This window comes from Scatophagus argus, chromosome 23, assembly GCF_020382885.2.
Source record: "Scatophagus argus isolate fScaArg1 chromosome 23, fScaArg1.pri, whole genome shotgun sequence".
Lineage (NCBI taxonomy): Eukaryota > Metazoa > Chordata > Actinopteri > Scatophagidae > Scatophagus > Scatophagus argus.
This window is the reverse complement of record NC_058515.1, coordinates 12,878,929-12,891,319: the sequence shown is the minus strand read 5'-3', so window position 1 is coordinate 12,891,319 and position 12,391 is coordinate 12,878,929. Positions and strand designations below refer to the sequence as shown.

Sequence of the window (12,391 nt, the reverse complement as noted above, 5' to 3'; positions counted from 1 at the left end):
CAAACTCAAGTGGAACTACTCTGAAAAAACTAGATCAGGAAGTAAAGATGCCAAAAAATGGAATTTCATAACTAGCTAGTGATAAAGTAATCCAAAATTACATAATCGTAAGTATACTGAAAATCACACAAACAACTGCAAGTGGTCTAAAGATCAGAAATTTTATGTTGTAATCAAAGGAAATATGTCACAACAAGGCAACACACTGCGTTTTCTGATGTTTTCATAAAATATACATTCAACAATATACCAGTACAGTAAGTCCATCTGAATATCAAAGTGCGCTGCATGTTCATGTATAAATGTAATGTGTACTACACGTTTTCAAAGGGACTCGGTTCTGAATTATTAACCAGAGGATTGCTGTAAATGCAGGCTACAACAGTTTATTGAAGAACAAAGCGCACACTCTTAACATCTTGTTTAAAATTAATAAAACTAGTAGAAATAAAACCACAACCCTTAGTGAATTTATCTCCTCTCCCTTTCAAAAGCTGCTCCGCATATAAATTGAGACATTTCGCCAACGCCGGGTTTGATCAGAGCTCCTCGTGCAAAACAGCACAAAGTCTCAATCGAGATCACAATTAATAAAATCCTAAAGTTCTCCCAAACATAGCAGGAGCTGCTTGAATTTTAATTTCTAATTTTTACATTTGAAAGTGTGTAAATCTGTGGAGGAACCGTGTTATTCTCCCAACTTTCAACCATGTTTTACAGAGTTTATTTATTTGCTGCTATCCTTGTCCCCCATCTTGCTTCCAGCTCGTTCTGAGCTAATTAATTTCTTTGCACCCTCAGCTATTTCGATTATTCACTCCATGTGTCCGATGTGTACACGCCATTTGTATCCAATATGCATCAGCGCTGAACCCAACGCTGATATGGACATGAATAAACGATCCGAATGTGTGTGTACATTTGTGTTTATGCACACATGGGCGAGACAGACCTGAGTAATAATGCAATTTATTCACTCCATCGAGCGCCCTGAAGGGTTTTTTGTTTTTTGTTTTGTTTTGTTCATGTGTGTTTTCGTGTGTAAGCCTCCTACCTCGTTTCCATACATCATGAGGTGGTGGGTGGTGATGAGGGCTTTGAAGACCACCACCCAGCTGGAGTTGGCCGTGCGTTCAAACAACGTGTCCGCCAGCTGGGGAATGTTCACGTTCATCTCATTGGTGCAGTGGATCAGATCTGGCAGAGGGGGGAAGAAAAGGAGTTACACAACTGCAGAAAACAAAGAGCATTGATGAGAAAAGCTTTTAAAGGTTTGATCGCCCCGATCGAGATCAAGACTAGATTGCTTTTCAAGCACATAAAAACGCACATGCACAGACGGACCAAGGACAGAAAACACACAATGCGCACATCACTTCAGCCGAATTCTTTGGTGAATAAAGTGTGAAGGACAGGTGCCGGCTGCAGAACTTGTTCTAACCTCCACCTCCTCTCCTGACATTCGCTCAGCTTTTCAGTTCTCCCAAGGTGGAAACTCAGGTGTCAGTCATTAGCTGAACCTGGAGGAAAACTGAAACTCCAAGGTGCAAGAACTCACAGCATTGGAAACTAGAGAAGGGGGGGGCTCACCTACAGCTTCTGTGTTGTGGTGCACTCAAGAAAACAAGTTTAAGTGTTTGCATGTGTTTGTTTTTTTAAATTTATCCTTCCATCCATGTTAACTTTGATTACATTTTAAAAAATGGGCAGCATTTTACTGGCATCAAATTCCTAATTCCTAATTCCTACGAATGCCCGGCATACGTTCACACAACAATAAGCACTAACCTCTGCATCTGTCACAGGAGACAGACGTCCCATTTCAATCTTCAACCAATGCATAAAGACCTTTTTAATTTAGCACACGTCAACAACTTCATTTCAAAGGTGCCCAATGCGATCTGACCAGATACCAACAGCTTGGCCCCGCCATATTGTTCTCACCACTTTAGATGAGATTGATTAGAACTGATTCTTGTTCGGGTCCCATCAGCCTATTATCAAGATTCAGCGTCTGGGCTCACAACAGGTAACACACACCGTGATCCTCTCAAGCACAAACATCGATGGGGACACACACTGCTAGATTGATCGTTCACACCAGATATCAGGGTTTCTTTTTTTTTTTTTTTTTATGGTGGGAGGGGTCATTTCTCTGGAGTCCTGCACCCCTTTCATTCCTTTGCCTTCACTTCCAGCCTCTCGCTCTCTCTCCATCCACCTCCTCTCCCAGTCCTTTGTTCCTCACCACAGGACATTATGAGCTGCCGGCTCCCACACCTGGTAACTACGGAAACAGCTTCTCATTAGACTACTGGAGGACTGTAGCGCGAAGAGTCCCGTCGGGAAACTTCATCATCATAATCAGGCGCACGCACGGGCACGCGGCGGTGCACACGCTCATTCAATAAAGCCCATCTTCGCCTCCTTCCTTTGCTCGCTTAGCACATTATCTCCCTCAAGCGCTTGCCCACACGTTACAGCAACAAAACACAGCAGACCTGCAGTTCAGAATTATTCTCCATCGTTCACTCGACATGGCAACCCTCCCACCTCTTCTCTAACAACACACATGCACACACGCACACACATACACATACACACAGTGGGCTATTTAGTCAATACTAATGACTGCAAAGTACTGTAATACAAAAGGTACATTACAGCAGAATACATCCAATTAGCTGCCAGGTTTTTGTGGCTATCGGGACGTGGTGAATATTTTCAGCACATAAATCACAGGATTTCATGTCTATTGGGAAATGTTCCAGCCATATGAATGCATCAGCATGTTGAATGAGCCTCTTCAATACCAGCCTGACCTGGTCTTTTTCTGTCCCACCCACACCACTACTGCATCCTCGAATGATATCACTAATGCTGATTGGAAACAATTAATACCTCTGAAATTAAAACGGCCATTAAGAGCGACTGGTGGCTTTGTTAATCAATTAGCCGTCTCATTTCTCTTCCATTCTCAGTCCATCCACTCCATCCCTTTTATTTGTGCGGCTACCTTTTTCTTTCGATCTACGCTCCGTCCGTCCATCTCGGCTTTCTTTTTAACAGAGCTCATGTTTTTTCATTAGGTCTGGAGTGGTGTGAGAGGGAGAACTAAGAGAAGGACTGATTAGGTCTGCGGGGACCGTCGTGCACGTGTGCGCGCGCGCGTGTGTGTGTGTGAGCGATAATGTAAAGAGAGTGCATGTGCTGACTTAATCAGGCAGAGTGGGAAAGCATTAGATTCTACTGATCCCAAACCAGAGAGAGAAAAAGGATGGTGAGACGACTGAGGCAAACATATGGCACAGGAAAGGCAGAACGGGGGTAAAGAGAAAGAGACAGGGAGCAAACAGAGAGAGAGGTGGAAAGAAAAAAAATCAGACAAAATACAAGTGACCATGAAGAGGAAAGAAGAAAGAGATAGTCAAATGAAAAGATAATGCGAAACGAGAGACATGAGTGTCTCCTCATCCAGACAATTTGAAAGGATCCACACACAGCTCCACAAGCCTCCTTCGCTTTATCTCGCCTCTCTTTTCTGACGTGGTCAGCAGCAGCAGAAACAGATCTGATGGTGGTTCTTTCTTCTTCTTTTTTTCCCGTCAAGCAAGCCCTGAGCAATTATTCCAACCAGAAATGGAAAAATACACAAAGATTCGGTCTAACAATCCTCAGCTGCAAAGCTCTGACTGACACCTCAACATCCTGCGAGCAATTAGCTGCACAACAGCTGCACGAGAAAGTGTGACCCGGCTAATTGATGCCGACACATTACAAGATAGTTAAACAACAGAGGACTGAAGCAGCCCATGTCTATTCCCACTACAAGTATACTGTCAAAGCAGAGTCGAAGGGTCTTGGTGGGTGCTTGACTGCACTTCATGGATATAATTGGTCTATTCTGCATAAAACCAACCTGTGGATACGGCTGGGCTATACAGCAGATAATCTAACACAGTTTTTCCTTATTGTCTATTTATTGTACATGGCTTTTGTATCCAGAGCTAATTAGCTAATCTGACTGCAGTACACTGAGCTGCATGGTGCTAATCAATTACTACTCACAGTTACGTAATTTCAACTTTATGCATCGCTGCCCGATGAAAAGATAAATGTTGTCATTTTTCTCCCTGGACTGGCAAATGTAGGTGTAGATGTATGCATTCCAAATGAATGTGGTTTGATAGGTATAGTTTGTGGTTCCTGTGGTTCCTAAACTGTGAAAAGTGTGTCCCGAGGTCCTACATGTAAGCTATTTAGCATAAGCTGCTGCTACTAAAACCTGGACCCAAATAAGCAAAATGTTTTCAAATCTGTCTGCGTTGGCCATGTTAACTCGTTCAGGCCTCCTCCTTTTTCCCCCCCTCAAGTGGGAGAAATGAGCAAACATGATCTCATTCCCGACAGTGACTGTTTGTTCCTCTCCGATCTGAGGTCCATTGTTACTGGTCATCGGTTGACCTCTGTGGGCTTTGATTGAACCACAATGGACCAGAGACTTCCTGGTACCAACAGACCAGCGTGAGAGCTGAGGGAACCCGACTGGGGAGGAACCTGTGGCACAGATTTTCATGTAACTGAAGTTGTTTTGTCAGTTGTGTCAATGAGCTTCTACAAACCTGAACGTGTGTGTGTGTGTGAGACAGAGAAAGCAGGTGGTCAGATCAAGCAGAAGAAGAAGGGTGGAAGGAGGAGACAGAGTTCACATCTGGCCCAGCTGGCTACCTTCTATCTGTGCTCTCCTCTCGTCTCTTCATCCACATTTAAGTCCCCCATATCCACCCGCTTCCAGGCAATGCATGCACACACAGACACACACAGACACACACACACACACACACACACACACACACACACACACACACTCCCGCCTCTCTATCTACTTTCACCTTCTTCTTCTTCTCTTCTGATCTGCAAACAAACTTGTCTCCGGTCCCTGACTTCCATTTATTTGTCTGCCTGGTGCAGCTCCAACCTTGAAAATGTAATTAATTCACCTTTAACGAGATTCATTTTCATTTCTATCCAGCTCAGGTGTTACTAATATAACAAATTTTCTCTTTCTTACTTTACACCTCCTTTGCCCTCAGTCCTCTTTACTTAATTCATTTCAGGCACAAAGGTTTGGCTGCCCTGTAATTAGACGACACAAAGGTGCCAGTGATGACTAAAAACTATCAACAATGATTGATCTTAAATTGATTAACTGATAAATTGAGTAATAACCAACAATGTGCAAAGCATTTTTGCAAGTCCGGGACATCGGTTCTCAGCCTTGGTATCAGTTTTGTTATCAGTGGACTTCACATTTAGTCTCAACACTGAGATTTGATCTGGATAATTCAACAGGCCTCCTGGTGGAATACAAGCCGAGGTGGATTAACCCTTGGGCTCAGACCCGCTATCAGCCTGTCAATCCTATCCACATCTTTTAAAACCTCGGCTGGGCTTCGGTGCCTTGCTTTGTGTGCTCTCTGCAGATCGGCCCCTTCAGAGACCACCATGGGAGGGTCAGGCTCACGTAGTTGGAATTCCTAGACAGGTGTCTCTGTCGAGAGTCTATCTGGACAAATCTCACAGTCTTTACACGCTTAAATGAGATTGCTATGAAGAGGAGACAGTATGTTGACATAGTTCAGTGTCAGACATACTTTTATGTAACACATGACTGTCAACTCCTATCTATATCTACTGAGAAAAGGACGCCCAAAGAGGTTACTACGATGATGCAATGATATCAGTCATGTGAATGCAACACAGGTTCTTATTCTCTGCACATATTTTATTTTATATTGGACGCCTCTAAATGTGGCAGGACTTAAGATTGTGGACCAAATATGCAGCCTGGAGACGACCGCAAGCTTGGCCAAACCGCTTTGTAGCTGAAGTCAGAATGACATGTGATCATAAGGGTATTATTTGCTGACACAGAACAGTCTTTGCTTCACTTTCCTGAAGCTGGAAAACACCGGATATATCAGGATGTTTGCAGGAGTCACAAACCGAACTAAAACAACAGGGCCACACCTCTGTTGCTGGTAGGGATCCAATGTCTTGCTCAGGGGCACTTCGGCAGCGCTTAAACCTGTCATCAGGTAGTCCTAACTGTTGGTAGCCCAGTCGAAGGACAGTGTCTCCGACTGTTCACCCTACAGGTCCAATCGCTCAGGTTTGACAGCACTGCTAACTGAACAAGGGTGCCCCCGCAGAGTTCACTGACCTTTGTTCAAAATCTGCACAGCTGCCCATGAACACGTAACACACCGACACTCGCCGCATGGATGAAAAGCCAGACGCAGGGGGCACCGGGTGGAGCGCAGTCCCAGTCTGTTAAAGATTAACGCGTGGCAGTATCAGCACCTTGTCTGGCATGTACCAGTAATCTTCTGTCGGTCTCTGTTCTAGGGACTGCAGACTGGGTTTCCCTCAAAAGAGGATTCCCCGTCCACCCCTCCCTCCCTCATCTTTCCCCTCTTAAATCCTGCAGATAGGAGGAAAGAGGTGTGAAGGACCCTAAGAGAATCGTCAGCCTGCTAAGTTTGCTAATGCACCTTCTCCTTTCTGCCTTTGTGGCTTTGCAGCCACACCACGCCAGGGATTTTTAAAACCCATAACTAACTGTGCTCTTTTCTATATACAAAAGCCACAGTCGTTTTGCTGTGTCGATAGGGAGAACAAAGCCTTTACTCCACAATGAACTACACCTCCACAGACTCTCCGTCACATCCAATTCCTTCTATGATTGTTCACTTTGCTGCCAATATGGCCGTCGACACAAGAGAGGCTGTATCATTGATCTGTGTTTATCTTTACGCTGTCAGACAGTAATAAAAGTGTGACTTGACTGACTGTCTTAGAGCAGCACAAGAGTTGCTGCGGCTAACACGTAGCACTGACAAGTCACACGTGATTATTTCATTCTCACGTCTGATGACAGCTACAGAAAAAAGTCACTGACCACAGTTAAACTTTGTTTTCCGCTATAGCTAAAGACAAAGTGAGTGAAGGTGGAGAAAGGGCGGTAACAGGATTCACAAATTATTCTGTTTCCTGTTTTTCAGCCCAAACACACACGCGATTAATCAGAAAACCAATCATCTATGGGTTCTTGATATCTGCTGAAAGGTGGGATAAGACGACAGGAAGTCAGTCAGAGAGGGGGGGGGGTTTAGATGGAAGCAGAGAGTGGAGGCAAAGCGTCACCAGAAGTTAGTCTATTCATAGACGAGCTATAGCTTTAAATCTCCCCTCGAGGCCTTAAATAAGAGCAGCTTCTCCTCTGTCTCTCTTAGACACACAGAAATATAGACAGACAGAGAATTAGGGACAAACTCTCATCTCCAACCGCTGTGTTTTCATGAGGGGATTCGGGAAATCTTGTCAAGCGAATAGGATTGAAGTCTCGGCGTGTACGCCTCTGACAGTGTGTCTCTGCGCGAACGCCTTCGGGTGGGAACGTCTACCGCTTTCTCTGTCAGAAAAAGAGAGTGACACCGACAGGCAGAATAGCAGGCAGACAGGCAGGGAGACGTACATGCACGCAGGTAGACTACGGGAAGAAAAACAAGCTGTTGAACCCAGCCAAAGGCTCCGGAGAGAGAACACACGGCTAAAAATAACCAGACATCAGAACGGGACAGGAGCCGAAGCACTGAATGTTCCCAAACATGCGCATACAAACGCAGACACAGACAAAGCCTATTTAAAACCAGGTACTAACATTATTTAATACACTGAATGTGGAAAATGAGTATATAGTGTTGACTGTATTTAGTAACCTGTCAGCAAGCGGACAGCGAAAGATCAACCAGTTCAGGGAAGTTTACCTCAGTAAATAACAGGTGGAATAAATGCTTAGTGTGGGCTTTAAGCGTGACTAGTGCAGAGCCCGTTCAAAACAGGACTGGACAGAAATGTTGTTAAACACTGACTAGTGAAGCTTTAAGGTCTCAGTTCTCAATGGCATCTACAGCACTGCTTCTGACTCTCCGCATCAGATAAGCTGCAGGGTTTTAACTTGCCACTCGCCCATCAACAGTCTAATAAATGTTTACGATTCAGGTCTGTCAAAGGAACAGATTTGTGCGTTACGTGACAAGGAGGAGGCTAGATGTGGTTAATGTCTTTATTTAATGACAAATACACATGAAATTATGCAAAAGATTTAACGCTGGGACTTTCCAGCATGGCTCATGTAATGACATGTCGATTTAAAGCGAACTTTAGAGACTAAATACTTTAGGTGAAGCAGCAAATATTTCATACATCTTAAATTATGTATTAGACTCTAACTAACGGTGACGTGCCGCCATACTTTTTCTCCACTGTGTTGTTTTATAGCACAGCGTGGTCATTCAAGGTCCTGCTGAATGCGCTCCAGTGTGAACTGTGCAGCAATATTTGTTCACTCAATCACCACTTAAGCGCACAGTGGGTATTACATATTCCCCGACCGTGTAGCGTGTAGCATGTTAGAACCTCAGGCGCTCTCATGAGACGGCAATTTCTGCCACTAAACCACACACACACACACGCTGAACACTTGACGTGCGCTCCCTTGGGCTGCACTTGAAACAGACCTATCCAGACAGTCAGCAGCGAGCCTTTTTCCTGCCTGGTAGTCTAAACTGGGCCTATCTCGGCCCTGCAGCCCGGGAGGGGCCGTGCCGCTCTGTTTAGATAGCACTGAACTCACCTACAATCGCTTAAGGCGTCCCCGCCATAGTACCAACCAGCTACACCCTGCAGCCGGACTATCGGGGCTGGAATCAATGCTACACTAATAGCAGGAAATAAGTTGGACTATTTTTATCCTTAAATGTCTTTACATCATGCTGAACCTTTTTAATTCCCTGAATAACTGTACTTCAGTGGACGGCAATACACCACTGCATAATGAAGAGGTGAAAAGGTAAAGACAAAAAGGAACAAAGAGTGACACAAAAGAGAAAGACTTTAGACGAAGACAAACACAGATTAAACTGCAAATATAATGATCTATTTGCACTTACATTTGAATTGTCCCCTCTTTTTCTGTAAAGAATAATTAACTATGATGACACTGCAGCTACTGTACATAACCTTCAAAACATATTTGTTCAAATCCTGTCAAAGCTTCAGACATTTTAGTGGGCTGACGTTTAAGAGCGAGCTTGAGGAGACGAGCTGTCAGCTGGGTGTTACTGACATCTTGGCTCTGTTAAGCTTATCAGACGCTTTTTAAAAAAGCACACACCACTGACTTTCAACTATCAGCAATTTAAGACAGCTATGCCTTCAAAACACGCAGCATTAGCAAACCACACTAGCCTTTCAACACCTGCTAAGCAATCGGTGGCTCCTGCACACTCGGCATCGTGTTTGGTTACAGAAGTGAGGAAGCCGGTCTTTCATTCACGGGGTCACGACAAATAACAGCAACAAACCTGTACCTGCAGCAGTTATCGGTCAAAGGGAAATGTAGGGAATCGTCTATCATCTAACAATGTTAGCAACGCCAACCAAAATATATTCTTCATAGCCTTCATAGTTTCTCTTAGATCAGTCCATTTAGGACAGAAAAAGCCCCGAAATCACCTTTTTTTTTTTTTTTTTTTTTTTTAGGTGAAAGCACACACACACACACACACACACAGGTGCTGGTAAGTGCAAGTAAGCGGATAACCACCAACGTGATGCTCATTATGTGTCACTGCGGTGTTTCAGGTTTTGTCAAACCAGCTCGCACACAGAACGCCTGGCTTGGTTGAACTTTGTATAACACCCGTCTGATCTGTCAAGGTGACCCCCACAGGCTCCTGTCTGAAATAGAGCTGTAAAGTTTGAACAGCCACCAACTCACTGGAGGCTGCAACACCCAAACCACATAAACTTCTCTCTTCATATTCCAATGTAACCCAAAGACATTGTAGCTCAGACAGAGTCTAGGAGTGGAGGACTACTCTATAGCACCACATCAATTTGTCATGTAAGTGTAACCTAGTTTTAAGGTTTGGCTAAAAATGGCCCAACAACCCCCCCACCCCCCACGTCAACCCTTGCAGCTCAGCCAGCCGGTAAAAACAATGTGGCATGTTGTATTAAGCCAACCTAACCTTCACTGCTGCTGAGTTGAAAGCCTGAAAATGACCTCAATAACAGGATAGTCTGACTAAGCAGCTGAGCCAAAAGCTGTGGTCAAGATTTTCAGTTAAGAATGGCATGAAGGTTGGTATAAAACTGTCTGACCAGGGCGGGGTGACAACACCAGCGTGCCTGCTAAAAGAGCCTTTTTCTGCTTTGGCCATCAAGACACCTCAAGAGCAAAACTACCAGTAAATGGTTTGGTTGCTTTTAGACATTTTATGTAGATTTACTGAGATTTACTCTTAAGCACAAGCATGCTTTCTGTATTTAGCTACATAGCTGTGAGGTTCAGCAGGAGAATTTGACCATGTATTCAAAGACAATGCGTGGCTACAAACATGGGTTGACACGTTCAAGTATGCAGACAACTAATTTAGTATTAACACATCAAGCAACAGTCAGAAAAGCCAGCAAAAAGGTTAAAAACTTGTCAAATGTTTCCTGGAAACAAAACAAAGGGGACTTCATAAGAACTGTTGCCCATAAGTGTTTTTGCGTGTGTGTTTTCTTTCCACCTGTTCCTTTTCTCTGAGAGGTTCAGGCCCAGGTAAAGGAAAACTTTAAATAGAAAAGAATGACTGTGTTAAGCAAAGGCATTTTAACAGGGACAATTCATGGACACAAGTTCCTCCTCCCAGCCAACATTCTGCCATTCACTTAAATCTCTGCAGAGCTGCTGCGGGGCTTAAGGTCAGGAGACTCTTGAAATGAACTTGTGCGTACAAAGTGTTTTAGTAGATTTAGCTTCTCCAAATGTCCACGTACGAAGGCGACATTTTACAACAGTTGATCAAATGTAGAGAGCAGAGCACATGTTGGCTCAGTCTCCCCTTAGAGATGATCTTGATGTTGTAAGTTGCTTATTTTTATTTTTTATTCTTTTGTGATGGAAGTAGTTGTGTGCAGAACTGAAAGAGGAAGTTCAAATTCACCCCTTCCTCCTAACTTCCTATTGGCCAAGTGGGTTTGATTACCAAGTGCACCCAAGGTGCACTTCATGACTTCACTGAGCACCAATGAGGTCTTTATGACTCTCTTCCTGGGGTACGTTTGGGCTGGCCAACAGCCTGTCACAAATCATCTCTCTAGTTGGAAATAAAGTAAAAAAGAAACCATTTTCTTGTGTGTGCGTTTTTTTTCTGACTCATCCTGCTAAATTTGATTTCCCCCTGCCACCTCTTTCCTCTCATTCACTGCTCTGAAGACAAAGACGGACACATTTTGAAAACAAGAAGACAGGTGGTTTAGAGGAGGCGTGAAGATGGCCATCAACATCACATCAAGCCGGATCGGCCTTCTCTGAACAAAGCCGGGGTGGGTGGGATGACAGTATCACTTTACCGTCCATTTACATCAGTTCATTCACACCCCCATTTATGTTACTCCGGTGGCTGTCATATGGCTACCAAGTGCCTCTCATGTGACGTCAAGGTGTGAATTGCTCACAGAGGTTAAGTGCTAGAGAAATCTTCCCAGCAGTTGTCCAATAAAGCTGACGAAAGGCAAGAGAACAAACTAATTGTTCAGGCTGCCTTTCTTTACAATCGTTAGATATTCCATTACCTGGATTACCAGGAAGCTTCATTAAAGTCTCCATCGCTGCTTCTAAGAAACGCTGGACAAACACCCAGCTCAGCTGCATAAACAAAGGTTGTAAAAACAGCAGCATTACTGAGGCTGCAGCCGATTTTACCATCCAACTTCCCTTGTCAATTTGGGACTGTTTAACACAAGCCAGTTGGCTGGTTTGCTGCCATGACAACAGAGTGCCAGTGAAGGGGAAACCAGACTTCAGTTTAAATGTCACAACTTCTCTCTAACAGCTGTAAGATGGCGAAACAATCAGCCGAATGATGCCGAAGTGGAAAGAAGAAGTGGCCTCCCAAGTGTGCCATGGCAATCAGTTAGCAGCTTACAAATGCTGGATTAAGCACACAATATCTCTCACCTTGACAACCTGCAAACTGCGAGCAGGTGTGCAGGCGCACGCGGCCATTTTCCAACACATAGTAACCCTGCTTTGCCCATTTTTATGGTGATGATTTCCATAAATAGAAGAGCCTTTCACAACTGATGAGAAGGACTCGTCATTTTGTGCCACTGACTCACAGGCCGGGGTTAATTGAGGTGGACAGTTCCAATCATGACACTAAATGGCTTTAAAACCACACTTATTTTGCCCAGTGGTGCATGAATGTCGCGGCTGCTCGAGCTAACGGCGTGTCCGCCCCCCACCTCCACCCCCCGAACCTTCGCACACTCA

The 12,391-nt window shown here is 44.3% G+C and overlaps 1 protein-coding gene across 2 annotated transcripts in view; it reads right to left on the bottom strand.

Moving 5' to 3' along the window:
* si:ch211-200p22.4 (phosphatidylinositol-binding clathrin assembly protein) overlaps positions 1-12,391 on the bottom strand; it is a 63,100-nt gene that overhangs the window by 46,005 nt on the left and 4,704 nt on the right. For both annotated transcript variants that reach the window (XM_046380401.1, XM_046380400.1), the window contains exon 2: positions 1,055-1,197. In XM_046380401.1, coding sequence (XP_046236357.1) covers positions 1,055-1,197 — 143 coding nt within the window. The remainder of the gene's footprint in view (positions 1-1,054; positions 1,198-12,391) is intronic.